The sequence below is a fragment of the Protopterus annectens genome, chromosome 2.part0 (assembly GCF_019279795.1).
Source record: "Protopterus annectens isolate FY-2018-M chromosome 2.part0, PAN1.0, whole genome shotgun sequence".
NCBI lineage: Eukaryota > Metazoa > Chordata > Ceratodontiformes > Protopteridae > Protopterus > Protopterus annectens.
Genome location: NC_056728.1, coordinates 1373537152 through 1373551978, shown reverse-complemented (window position 1 = coordinate 1373551978; position 14827 = coordinate 1373537152). Strand labels below are relative to the sequence as shown.

Sequence of the window (14827 nt, the reverse complement as noted above, 5' to 3'; positions counted from 1 at the left end):
GATTATGCAATCACATCATGCACTCAACTAGGCATCACAATAAATTTCGAAAAATCTGCCTTGTTGCCCTGTCAGTCTATCACTTACATAGGAGCAGAATTAAACACAAGGGAAATGTTTGCAAGATTACCACTGGAAAGAGTTTCCACAATTCGTCAACAAGTGTTGATCCTAATGCAGAGCAAAAGGATTCAAGTCAGATATGTCCTTCAGGCTCTGGGCTCCATGGCAGCTGCCATTCTTCTAGTTCCATTAGCGCGTTTCCACATGAGAATTCTTCAGTGGCTTCTTTTCATGCAGTGGTCCTTTCAGGAGCTTCACATGTCTCACATGATCCTGATTACAGAAACATGCCAAAGGCACCTGTCTTGGTGGATGGACTCCCCACTAGTGTCTCAGGGCAGACCTTTCATACAGCCTCCACCAGTAGCCACAGTGACCACGGACGCCTCCCTGATAGGGTGGGGGGGCATTATCTGGGCAGGGCAGTCCAAGACACTTGGCAAACTCATGAGTACCATCTGCACATCTGTGTCTTAGAAATGAGAGCCATGCTTTTGGCGTTGCAAGCCCTTCAAGACGCTCTTCCTTCTAGAACCATTGCAATTCAAACAGACAACATGTCAGTGGTGTGGTACATCAACAAACCGGGCGGAACCAGGTCCTACTCCCTGTGTTGAGAGGCACTCAGACTGTGGCAATGGGCAATTTCCTCCCAACGTTTTCGGATTGCAACGCACATCCCTGGGAGATCCAACGTCATAGCGGACAGGCTCAGCAAGCTATTCTCATGCCTTACGAGTAGTCTCTGAATCAGGAAGTTGCAGATCTTATCTTCTGCAAATGGGGACAACTTTGCTGCAATCTGTTTGCCACCCCTCTCAACAGCAAATGCAGCAACTTCTCCCTTCTTCTGCTTCCAGGTCACATACCCAGAGATGCTCTAGTCCACGATTGGCCTCAGGGACTCCTTTATGCTTTTCCCCAGTTTCCCCTAATACCAAGACTCATACAGAAAGCAAAATTGTTGGTTTGCAAAATGATCCTCATTGCCCCTTATTGGCCTCGACAGATATGGTTTCCATTCCTGTACCCCTACCTTGTCGATCAGCCCTGGATTCTGGACCTGAATCCAGATCTTCTGATTAATCAGTCAGGCGGGTTGCATCAATCCCTCCAAACACTCCAGCTTACAGCTTGGTTACTCCACTTCCAACCTTAGCCAGGCTTCCCGGTATCTCCCCAGCAGTCCGTGATATTATCGTTTCCTCACATAAGTCTACTACGAGAAAAACGTATGCTAGTAAATGGAAATGGTTTTCTTACTGGGCAGAGTCTAGAAATGTGGATCCTTTCTCAGCCTCAGTCCATGAAATTCTTCTAAGGTACTGCTGGAATCTCTTTTCAAGAGCGTCATTCCTTGCAGCCTCGTTTCCACGATGTTCATCTCTGGGAACGTAATCTAACTCAATGTTAGCCATTAAAGTGTATAACACGTCCTGCCCCTGTGCACAAGAGTAAATTCAATAAAAGTTTTCCAAAAACAGTCCAATCTTGCGACAGGTTAGCGCTTGAGCCGAATAAAAAGAATATAATCAAAAAATACTGTAACAGCCAAGCGTGAGCAGGTACAAACCCTTGTTGTGTCAAATCAAATGAGATAGAGTCCAGGCATATAAAATAGAAGTATTTAATCCACAATCAACGAACAGAAAGATAAGTGCTTTCGCAGTAGTGCTTCTTCAGATCTATGACAAACTCTTCTAGTGCTTTGACCATATATAGGATAAAAGTAGGTCAAGGAAGAAATAAACAGCTCGAGCAGAAATAGCGTAATCCTTTTTAATAAACGCTTTCGTCGAAAGACTTCATCAGAATACAACTTTAGGTTTCAAAAAACTCTATAAATATTAACTGTTGTAGACAATTATCCAATCAACCAATAAAACAATTAAAAACTAATACAATACAATAAACATTATTTAATCAAATAACTTTGTGTCACTGTTTTTATCAATGCGTAATTTACGATCCTTTAAAAAACATTTAATATTTATAGCATCATTTAGTCCAGGAAATTTATCCGATTTTAACTTAATTTGCCACAAGGCTTCCCTTTGTTCTACATAGTTTTTAAAATCACCCCCTCTTAAATCTGTCTTACATACTTCCAATACTGAGAATAAAAACTTTTTAAAATTATGACATACTATGGAATGTTTGTATAAGGCATTAGTCTCATCGTGCTTTCTAATACTATAAATGTGCTCACGAATGCGAGTTTTTAAACTTCTAGTAGTCATTCCTACGTAGAAAACTGGACATGTGCTACAAACACTAATGTAAATAACTCCTTTAGTACTACAGTCAACATAACCTGGAACTTCCAGTGTCTTCCTTAGGGTATCAACTGCTATATAGGGCCCTTCAGCAATATACCTACACATATTACAATGGTGGCAGGCAAACATACCCTTTTTCTTAGTTTCAACTGGTTCATCAGAATTTTTATTATTATTTTCCAATGCCTTTTTTATGTTGAAATTGTTTCTAAAAACAAATTTTGGTCTAACCCCTAAAATCTTTAAAATGTCAGGGTTTCCCTGTATAATTTTCCAATTACTTTCAAGCAAGCGTTTAATTACACCACTGTCAATACTAAGATCTAAAGAACAAATCAATTCACCATCTCCCCTGGTTTTAGTTTTACTCTTGGATATAAGGATTTGGTTATTAGCATCTGCCTCATTCAATATTGCCTGATAATGTGAAGTCCTTTTGTTCAGAACTTCTTCAATAATATTATCCAATAGTGGTATATCATAGCCTCTATTGACAAACATGGTCCTAATAAAATTGATTTCCAAACTAAGATCTTGCTCTTTAGAAGTCATTCGACAAGCCCTAATGAGCTGTCCCTTAGGTATATTTCTGACTGTGTGTCTAGAATGCCTGCTACGATAGTGGAGATAACTATTAGTAAAAGTATTTTTACGATGTATTCGACTGTGGAAACGATATTCAGTTTTGTCCCACCAAAACTGTACATCTAGAAAACTAACAGATAACCCAACGTCTCCGGTGGTAAACTTCAAAAAACTAACTGTAGAATTAACTTCTGAAATGAAGGTATTAACAGTGTCATAATTTCCTTCTATAATAAAGACCAAATCGTCCATAAATCTATAATAAAAGGAAATATGGAAGATGTTCCTTAGTCGATCAAGATACTCCTGTTCCCACCAGGTCATTACTAGATTTGCATAAGAGGGTGCAGCAGGGGAACCCATGGCTACCCCTCTTTTTTGTTTATAAAAAGTTTGATCAAACAAAAAAAAGTTGTTATGTAGCACAATATCCAGTAATCTACAAATAATAGAAACACTACCTACACTATATTTTTTGCTCTTAGTTAGCAGAGTTCTTATTGCCTCCACCCCTTCCTCATTATACAGTGATACTACGTCCATAGTAAAAATAATAAACCTGTTAGGGTCAAAAACTAATCTGTCCACATAATCTCTCAGTTTAGCCAAAAAATGCCAGGAGTCCTTAATAAAGGACACCTGTTCAAGTACAAAACGTCCCAAAATGGCATCAAGAACAAGTGATATCCCTTCAGTAACTGAGTGGGGTGAAGAAACTATCGGCCTAAATGGTGGGTCCAAAAGATTTTTGTGTACTTTCGGAATACCGAACAGAACCCCTATTTTAGGTTGTTCGTTAACACAGAAATTGTAAATATCAATAGTTATTTCACTAGACATCAAGGCTTCATATAAGTGGGACTGAATCAAACGGTGTTTCCTCTTAATTTCGAAAAGGGGGACAACTTCATATTCTTCCTCGTTGTTTAAAATTTCTAACATTTTTTGTGTATATACTTCTTGTTCCATTATCACAATGTTTCCCCCTTTGTCGCTCTTCATAAACCTCAACATCTGGTTTTTGTCCCATTTGACCATATATACTGATCTCAATCAATGTTTAACAAATTAAACAATTAGTAAAAAATTCCACAGAATTTAAAAAGACAGGAACTGTTACAATAAAAATGTGTAAGAACAAAGCTAAAATACAAAGGTACAAATGTATATTATGTTCAAAAAGCATGTATAAAAGCAAGTATAAAAAGTATATATATAAAAAGTGTGCTCTTATTGAATAAAAACTGTATATAATATAATATAATAAGCAGAAGTGAATTAAGTTAGATGACATTGAGTTCATTTGATATTCCTTCTTTGCCTCAATTTTGGTCTGATTGAGGCCCTTTCGTTTAAACCACACCCTTTATCTGCTTTTAATAATATGATCCATTCTGTATCTTTGCCCTCTGTATAAACTTTGATGATGCGACGGCCGGGTATGGGCCCGACGCTCCAGCGCCATCCATTTCTAGCACATCTTTTTCAGTCCGGTGCCGCTTCCGCTACTATTAGAGTACAGTTAGCGGCCATTTCAAATTTTCATATCGGATTGTTGAATTCTAACATCATGTCTCATAAGCTCTGTAAGGCTTTTTTGAGAAGAACATCTCTTCTTAGACGTCCAGTGAGAGATCCCCCTCCTACTTGGGATCTTAATTTAGTCTTAACTTCCTTAATTTTGCCTCCTTTTGAACCGGCAGCATCATGTTTCCTTAAGTTTCTTGTCTTGGAAGACACTTTTTCTGGTTGCTATCACTTCAGCTAGGCGTGTCTCAGAACTTCAAGCACTGTGTGTTCGTCCTCCTTACCTGGTGTTTCACAAGAACAGAGTTTCTCTGAGGACCAATCCATCCTTTCTTCCTAAAGTCTGCTCAGAGAACAATTTAAATCAATCCATAGATCTCCCAGTGTTCTTTCCCAATCACAGCAATAAGGCAGAATACAAGCTCCACCAACTGGATGTTCACAGACAATTGCATTTTTACCTTCATAGAACTAAAAAACTAATAAAGTTAGACCAGTTATTTCTCTCTTATGCCTTCAACAAACAAGGCCTCCCAGTTTCCAAGGTGACCTTATCCAGGTGGTTATCTAATACTATTACCTTTATTTACCAGTTACGGAATAAAGAGTTACCAGCTAAACCAAAAGGTCATTCTAGCAGGGCATTAGCCACCTCCCTCCATAGCTTTTCAGTCTAGGTTGCCCATAGATTCAGTCTGTGCAGCTGCCACGTGGGCAAACCCTCATACCTTTATCTCTCATTACAAGGTGGATATGGTCTCCCGGAGCAGAGCTGACTTTGGTTCCACTGTTCTGAAGAGTCTGTTCCAATGAGCCACCCAGGATGTTAGGTGGTAGGGACGCTGTCCCAAATAGCAAGAACAAAGGCAAGATAGACGACTTAACATAAAGACATTATGTACCTACCATAACGTTCCATGTTAGGGTTCTTCATCTCGCCTTCCTTCTTGCGATCCTCCTTCCCCCATCCTAGTGGACTGAGAGGAGTTCTTGTTTTCACTGGCTGAGTATTTTTTTCCTTAGTGTTCTTCTGACCAGATTTTTCATAACCTATTCTATAATTAAAAGTTTTCCAAAAACAGTCCAATCTTGCGACAGGTTAGCGCTTGAGCCGAATAAAAAGAATATAATCAAAAAATACTGTAACAGCCAAGCGTGAGCAGGTACAAACAAGGGTTTGTACCTGCTCACGCTTGGCTGTTACAGTATTTTTTGATTCTATTCTATAATTAGATGTATTGAACAACCAGTTTTTAGATAACTGGTTTTCTCAACTTATGTCTGGGATTAGCTTTTACAAATGAGGTATGGGTAGCTTTCGCTAGGCATCATGGGATAAGGGGTAGCCTCGAGCCAGTAAACAGCTCTCGAGCTATTGAAGATGGCTGAGTCGGAGCCGAGGATCTGCTCCGATCCCCAAACAGCAAGAACGAAGGCAAGATGAAGACAACTAACATGGAGCGTTATGGTAAATACATAACTTCTTTTTACTATTTATGACTGCAGGAACAAACTGAGATGTTTAGCTTATTTTGTCTGTTTGTTGCCTAACTTGTTTTGTCTTTTTCTTACTGCAACCCTGTCCCTGTATTAGTCTACACTTTATTGCTGCCAAGTCCATTACTGTATCATAAAATTAGTAATTAAAAGCATAACGTATTTAGCATAACTTTTTTAACAGTCTTTTCTAGCTTGCGAAGTATACGTCACATGCTGATTGTTTCACTGTGCACCGTTGTTAAACCATGTCAGTTTGGAGATGACACTTTGATCTTTAATGGTACGGCCAGTAGTCTTGACATATTATTATTAATACACAAATAGTGCTACTATTTATGTGAAAACAAAAAAAGTCATATAGTTCAGTGTGCGTTTTATCCACTTCTTTTTCTGTCATTTTTATACCATCATGTGTGTGCATGAAGACAAATTCATGCTTATTCTTCCTGAGCAGTTAATGTGTTAATCACAAACAGTCTTCATTATCTCATGTAGTGTACATCTCATCTTTATTTTTCTCTCTGCACATGTGTAGTAATTTCATGTCAGCTTCCAGATGACACCTTGTTCCGTAATGCAGAGGCTACCATTCTCGACCTTTTAACATTAATTTGCAAATATTGCTAATATCCATTACTGTGGTGACAAACTAAGATTGATAGCTTATTATGTCTGTGTATCAACCTCTTCCTTTTTATGTCATTTTTTGAACTACTATCTTCTGCATGCATGTTTGCACACAGATCTTCTTACAGCCAAGTCCATCAATATATTGTTAAAATGACTGTCACAGTCATGAGTACAATTTAAAAAAATAAATGAATAAATAAAGGGGTGCACTGCAGAGTTTCTTAAAATATGGCCAATGCCATCAGTTTATTGAACTCTATCTTAGGGTAGTGACAAAACAGCAGTTGTTAGAGCCACCACAAGTGCTTTCAGTTCTATAAATGTAGATTCAGCTTCCTTAATCCCATTGCCAAGTATCCACCAGGATTCAGTACTTTTTTGCTGCTGTTGGTGGAACATGTTTTAACCAGTAATATTTTTATTATTATTATTACACCAGTTATTTACAGCTTAATGGTACAGCTATAGGGGAGTTTTGCCCTTATATATTTGGATCTTTTTATGAGCTTTTTGAAAGGTCCGTGATTTATGATGTAGAACACTATTTTTATCATTGTCTTTGATGGGACAGATCTCACTATCCATATTTGATTATGTAGCTCACGATGACATAATTATACTTGTACTCAATTTATCATATATATCATCTTTCTGTGAGGGGGTCCATGGTGGTGCTAGCCGAGATGTTTGTTCAGAGTGTTTTGATTCTGTTTATGGAGAATATTGCCACATTAACAGTATTCCTTCCAAATCAGGGATGCCAGCAATACAAGCCCAACTGCTGTTCAGGCTTCACACTTTATAGAACTGTAGTGCCATAAATCTTTCAGTCGTCATCGTGTGTCAGTTAATACAACAGCCAAATATGGTTGTACAGAGTTGAACTGTACATTAGACTGCCATATCACAGCATACAAAAATTAAATAAACTGATGTAAAGAAAATAAAGCATGCGTGGGAAATAGAAAATGTGTTTCCTGTTGTGGAGTTGAGTATGGTATGTAACGCTAACTAATTTTTAGAAGTTTTACCTGTACTACTAGCCTCTGAAAGGCAAATAATTAGATGCATGAGAAAGCCATTCGTGCAATGAAGATGAACAACATTACATTACCGGCTTCTGAACTGGAGGAACCTGGTTACTTATATTTTTCAGCTTGTTGCCAACAGTAACCCAAGAGGCACACCAAATGTCCTGCTAGACTGGCTATATTTCAGTAACAGAGGCAGCCCACCAATCAAACACACAAACCAGCAGTCCATATAGTTATGTATTTCTGCTGTTTCTCACTAGTAGGTCAAAGTAAGGCTGACTTTTGAGCTCAAGTAACTACATTAACCCAGAATGATTGGCCAGTTGAACATAGTGCCAGTAGTAATGCAATGCAAGTTTACAACACAGAACAAAGGCAGCATCCCACTAAGCATGCATACACAAGAAGTGAATGTGAGAGCTAATCCATCTATTTATGCATTTCAGCACATTTCCACCAGTAAGTTAAAGGTAGATAGACTGTCTAGAGTCTGTACAGAATCCCTGACTGAGTAGCCAGTGGGCAGAAAATGTGCCAGTACTAATATGTTTGAGATTAACATGCCCCCCCCCCACACACACACACACACACACACACACAAACAATAGGAAGTATAGGCAAAAATCAATACAGTCATTTATTTCAGCTTGTTGTCAGATGTTAACTGTAAGGCATACTGACTGTCCAGGTTGCATGTATACGGTGACCTGAGATTCAATGAGCTGACATATATATACACAGACAAAAACACAGAATGCATTCATTAGTCTTTATAATTTACATATGTCTTCTGTTTGCCAATAAAGGCAAGGGCAGTCTGACTCTCTGTCTGGAGTGGGTACAAGAATCCTGGCTGTCGGGTTAGTGGGAAAGAAAAGTGCAACTGGTATTGGATTCCAGCTTTCTGAAAAGAATAAACAAGCTCATACAAGATCCCCTTTACATCTAAAACTTAGACTGGTGCAGCCCATTTATTGCAGTGGTATAGCAGTGATGCAGTAAGTGCTGTTGCTTCACAGCACTTGACTCTCCAGTTCAGGTCTCTGTTGGGGTGACTTCTGCACAGGGTCTGGATGTCCAATTCTTGTGTTTTTTTTACATTTCCTTCCCTGTCATAAAGACATGTCAAAGTAAATTGTTCTTTTAAATTGCCTTTACATTTGCATGCAGTATGTAAATAGATGTGTGTGTGTGTGCGTGCGTGCACACGCGTCTTGTGACAGACTGGTCTCCCATTTGGGAGTAATTCTGTGCCTTATAACTCTTCAGCGTCATGATACGCTGTGGTTTCCTTGCAGATTTGAAATGGAAAAAGCAAGTATTGCAACATGAACAAACTGCCTCTTCTCTCGTTTAAAAAATATAGATATTTGCAGATCTGAGTAGACTAAAGTCATTATTATCACTTAAATCATGTTTGTAACTGTGTCTTATAATTTGCAGGCAAACTTTCAAGAACCTGATACGCAGAATGACCATGGGCTGACTCTCTGCTGCTGAGAAGGAATGTATAGCTGTGGCACACAAACTATGTATGTTTTACTTTGCAATTCAGGAGCAGTGTTTTATGTACAGTTGTTTGAATTTCCAAATAACATATCACGGTGTTTCTGCTAAAATACTTTTGAATTCTTTACTGTAATGCAAATGTAGTAGGCTTTTATTTAATTTAGATTTTGTAGTATCAGTTATATTGCATAGAATTATTTGACACTGCCTGCGTCTTATATTGTTTGTACTTGAGTGTTCATTAAAGTTCCCAAAATGTGTGTGTATGATGTATAAATATTTGTTTTTTTATTAAAGATAAGCATCTTTGTAGTACTCTGTACTTTCAGTCACTGACAAAATTGCTAGTTTGCAAACTGAGCTCTATTATGAACAGTTGAAGTGTTTTGTCAGTATGTATATAACAGACAAAAAAGTGGCTTTTGTTGGAAAAATTTGCATCTTTTTTTAAATAGTGTATACAGAATTATGTGCTGGATTGCTAGTTAAATTTGGTGATATGACAACATAATTTGTAATACGAAAATCTGGAGTAACTAAGGACCTAAACTGAGTTCTGTGCTCCATTTATATCCCAACATGAATTCTAAGGTTGCATTTGCATGGTGTGGGTTAGATAAACTTCTGCAGCATTTAAGTCTTTTTAATGGTAGTTCAAAAACCCAAATTATAACTCAAAGCCTCTGATTGTTAATTTTCTTCTGAGGTGTTCCTAAATCTCATTTATGTGGCTATGGCGTGATTTAGTATTCAGGCACATTTGTATAAGGAGTTGGTGAAGCAAATAAAAATGGGGCTGTAGCCTATCAGTAATGCCTCCCTAAAATCTTAATCAACAATCCATTACAACAGAACAGGACCACAACTAAATCCTCATTTAAGTGTATTTATCTGCTTTCTATTGTCTCTTTCAAATGCTAAATTTATTTCAGCATATGCCCTTTCCCTCGACTCTCCCTCTGAAGACTGGTAGGCCTATACTACTATTGTAAATATGAAAGATGCTAATCATATGACATATCACGTCCCAGTCGGAGCTCAGAATAAAGCTGCTAGATTTAGGATCATTGGCTCCAGACAACAGCTTCATCAGCCGGAAAGTTGAGGGTTTTTTCTGCTTTCCTTCAGCTTTCAATCCCTTCTTTGTCTGGGAGAAAATGCGGCCAAGCTAGAGCTACCCTGGCCATATGGTTCACTCAGAATTTTCTTATTTCAAGTCTAAGTCTGTCCTTTATGTTATGTTGCTTAGAGTGCTTATCAAGTCAGTTTTTTCTTCTGATTCTCTTTCTTATTCTATATAGGCAGACTGTTTTGACTTTAATGAAATGTATTTCCTAGTTAAAATGACTTTATTTCTTATCACTTTTTCTCTTGCAATAAGATGACATTGTTTCCCAAATTATTACTAGCTGTCTTTATACATAAAATATCCTGTCGTAGTCCTCAGTGCATTTTTAGGTGCTTAAAGTATTTACTTTCTAGGTTCCATAGTAATGCAAACTGCAAAATCAGAGCAGTAAATAGTGGTTTACTGGTAAGTTTTTATGTGGAATTTGTTTTGTTGTGCTTAGGTATATCAGAACAGCTGTTAATTGCTCTGTCATGTTAAAGAACAGTCATTTTTCCAGAAATGCTGTATTATGCTTTACTTTGCAAAAGCATATTATTATGTTGCAGTCTCTGGACTGTTCTGATTGATGAGAGACAAGGGATCTGTTTTGTGCAGTTTACCCTCCTCCTGAAATAGATGGTATTATTTATAAATATACAGCTTTCTGCTTTGTTGAAAGATAGTAGCATTAAGCTTGCACTCAGACTTTTCAGTGGACCATTTCTTGTAAGGTGGCATAATGGCAGAAAGGGTGGAGCCACCATAATGATCATGATGGAAAGCCTGAATAGGATGTCCTGGGAATTACAAATGTTGCTAGGAATAGTTACTTCCTGAATGACATCAAAAGGAACTTTTTTGTAATTGTTCAAATGTTTTGTGCTGAGGGGGAAGATACTTGTATTTCACAGAGAAAAAGTAGGGTAGTATGCATATGTCTGGGAGAAAATGGCACATCCTGACTGTACAAAATTATTCAGTCCATGTAGATTGTTTTCTTCTGCTTTAATTTAGGCTCTGCATTTGTCACTGTTATGTCTAACTTGCTGGTCACTATCAGAGGAGTAAATAACCATTGCCTAACAACAAATGCATTCATTGTTCAAAGACTTCTTATACAGCAGTATCAGAGGCATAAATAGCTCTTGTGTGTTCACTAATCTGTCACAGCAAAGGAAGGATTATAGCAGGGATTAACATCCTGAAGTGTGTGAACCTTTCTGATTCAGAACTGAAAACTAGTAATCATGTTTATACCCTTGTTCAGTGACTATAGCCTCTATTTCTCACCTTTTGCACTACATAATGTCATCATTATCTCCAAACAAGTATATAGTCACCAAAAAAGATAAATAAGAAGGAAGTTGCTACTTACCACCATTACTGTTTGGGAAAACATAGAAGCCAAGTGGATCAAGAAACGCTGCATAACACATTTTACTTGTACTATAAAATAAAGTCTATTTCCTGAAAGGATAGGCCCATCACCTACCTACTGTGCAAAGTATAGAATAACCAATTAGTACAGGAAAGTTTTCTAGACAGTATAAATTTTGTTTTATATTCTATATTTAAAGATCAGCTGCTTTTCCCAGAACTCAGCAAAAACAACACGGAGATATAGGTTGCTGTGCCAACCGTCCACCACAGTTTCCTGTTGGATGAGTTGTAATTCTTACAGCTCACCGGTGTAGCTTTCCTAGATAAAATGCTTCTCCAAAAACCCACCAAATGTCACCCTGGCACATAATATGCTTTTCTGACAGCTGTCAGGAAATTGTCCCACTGTTGTGATGCTATTACCATGTTGAATCTGAGCTTCTTTGAACTCTGTAATTGAAGGATGGTAAGTGGATGAGAATAAACACAAACATGAGCTCTGCATGCATCTAGCTTGTATGGCTAATAAGCTTATTTGATCTGCCATTTATTTGTGGCCATTTCTGAATTAGTCTGTACAGATTACATGTAAAATCTTAGGGTATGTTTTTATTTTGATTTTTCAAACAAATGTCATCCTTTTTTATCTTAAGAAAATCCACAAGTTTAAAACATTTGCTGTTTCTGTAAAGAGCACTCCAATAGCAGTAGTCATTACTTTTGAGCTTTCACTCACTGTTGTCATTTATCATTTATATAATTTTTCAACATGTTGAAGTTTCCACTGCTCATGGATAACATTAGTAGGACTGCTGCTACTCTGACATCAGCTGCTCCAAACCACATGCAAAAAGAATCATCTTGAACCATATATAGTGCTTACATCTTTGAAACTGTTGGGTCACTTGCCTGCAGATTCTGCTCATAAATAATTCAATCTTTTCAGCTTGAAAATACTGTCTGTCTGTAACTTGAGAAAATATTTGCTGGGACTGAATTAAAATTGATCCTGGTTGCATACTGACTTTCCAGTGAAGTCTATAAATAAATGTGCTTATGGTGGACATCAACTTTATTGCAGTGTGCTGTTATATCTTGGGGAACTGATTTCATTCTCACATAGGAAGCTGGGCTGGATGGGAAATGATAACACACCTGGTCAATGTCAACAGTGCAGAACACAAGGGTTTCAGTGCTTAGCCAAAACTCTTGATACTCTCTCCCAAACCAGATCCAGTGGCTCTACAAGTCATCCACTTTATAAGAGACTTGGCCAACTTCAGCTGTGCAGAACACAAGGGATTAAACGCTCAACCAAAGCTGTGATATTCCCTCACAAATCAGACACAGCAGTTCTACAAGTCATCCACTGTATGAATGTTATGTCCTAACATATTACTGCAAACTTCTATAAGTTTTAGGCTGTTTGTACACCACTGAGCTGAACCCCTGCTTTACTCCTTCATTATCTGTATACCACTGCCTCCAATTAGTTACTCTTCCCCACCTTCACCTCACATACTTTTATCTTCTCTTCTGGTCCTTGCCTTTAGTCCCTTACAGTAGCTAGCCCCTCTGTACTTACATTCACCACCTTCCCAGTTAATACAGTCCTTCTATCCTTAAGTGCTCACTGTTTTATTAGTGTCCCATTTCTTTTAGGTCAGTGTTTGCTACCCTTTTTTCAGCAGTTCCAGCCTCCCAGAGCTACGCTTAATTCTGTGGTACTTGCTACTTCACATCTATAGCAGAATTCATGTCTTTACATCCCCTCCATTAGTACATCTGTTGCAGAATTTCTCACAGTTCCTTTGCTACAGTACTGCCCTCCTTTAACCTGCCAGTACTTACATCTCCACTGATTATTTTTCTGCTGTCTGCCTCCATCTGGTTCAGCCCATTCCATTCGCCCTCGCTATGCTCGGGCTCACTCTACTCCCCTACGCTGCCCCCATATCCCACCAGCCCTCACTACACCTACAATTAACTCTACTAGCCGCTCCCTCCTATCTACTGTCTACCAATCAACCAACACTACACATTTTCCACATCCACATATATCACTCACCACATTGCTACTTTACTTCCTATCTCCATCCTTCCATCTCACATTGTCAGCTACCTCCTACCAATCTCTATACCTCCCTATACTATGACACCACTTTACAAAGTACTCTCCTTCCCTCCCTCCATATCCCCTCCCTTACCTCACTCCCCTATCTCCCATGCTAAAGCACCTGCCATTCTCTATACTCCTGTTACTCACACCCATCTTATACAGACCCACTTCCTTTTCCCACTATTACCCTGTCCCCTCCTGCAACACACTATGTCTGGTGCATTCCACTTCTGCAACCAACCCAAACCTCCTTTCCTATAAATCCCCATCAACTCCACTTTTCCCTGTCTTACAACTATTTCTCTTCCTACACAAACCCCAAGATTTAATAAAATCTATGTAGGCACAGTGTAGAGCTTACACAGAATGTATCCATATACACGGCCACAGTTCCCGCTGGGCAGCACAGCATGCATATTAATGATGGTGCTCTACCGAGGGAGATCCGATGAACATGGATATTGAATTAGTGTAGGGAGAGGTGTAGTGGCTACCCATGGCTGCAGATGAGTGTGAGGCTCGCTGTAATGCTCCCCGCCATTGTTGTAATGTTGTGAAGTGTGTCAAATGTATAATATATCATTTTTATGATATTTTATGTTTTTTAATTTATATTTTTTAACTGCATGTTTGCTTGGAGCGGAGCACAGCAATGCCAAGCTGTGCTCACATATAGACAGCTGTCAATTGCTAGACATATAAAAATCGAAACTGGATGTAATTAATTATCATAGTTAAATTTTTTTCTATTTTTTTTTTTTTTCAATTGCCGTTTGCACAACGTGGAGTGCATCAGAGCCAAGCAGAACTTTTACATACATAGCTGACATCTGCCAGACATCTAAAATTAGAAACTGGATGTAATTAATTATTTATTTATAGGTGTGTTTAAGCATGTTTGCGTGGCTTGGTGCTCAGTAATGCTAACAGTCTAATAGTATATGTGAAGGTATACTAGTTTTTATAACATCCAACTAGCTACATTGGTAAAGTTACGGTCTTATATGTAGTAGGTCCTGAGTTCGAGTCTATAACAGGCAGAATGTCTGTAAATGAATGTACTATTTTATTTCAATTTTATTAAACTATT

At 38.2% G+C, this 14827-nt stretch overlaps 1 protein-coding gene across 1 annotated transcript in view; it reads left to right on the top strand.

The window, feature by feature from the left end:
- The window catches only part of ZGRF1 (zinc finger GRF-type containing 1), a 2981513-nt gene extending 2968824 nt beyond the window's left edge, over positions 1 to 12689 (top strand). Inside the window, 1 exon segment of the mRNA XM_044061551.1 lies at positions 9062 to 12689. Within this exon segment, the coding sequence (XP_043917486.1) occupies positions 9062 to 9118 (57 nt within the window). The 3' untranslated portion in view covers positions 9119 to 12689.
- The last annotated feature ends 2138 nt before the right edge of the window (positions 12690 to 14827 follow it).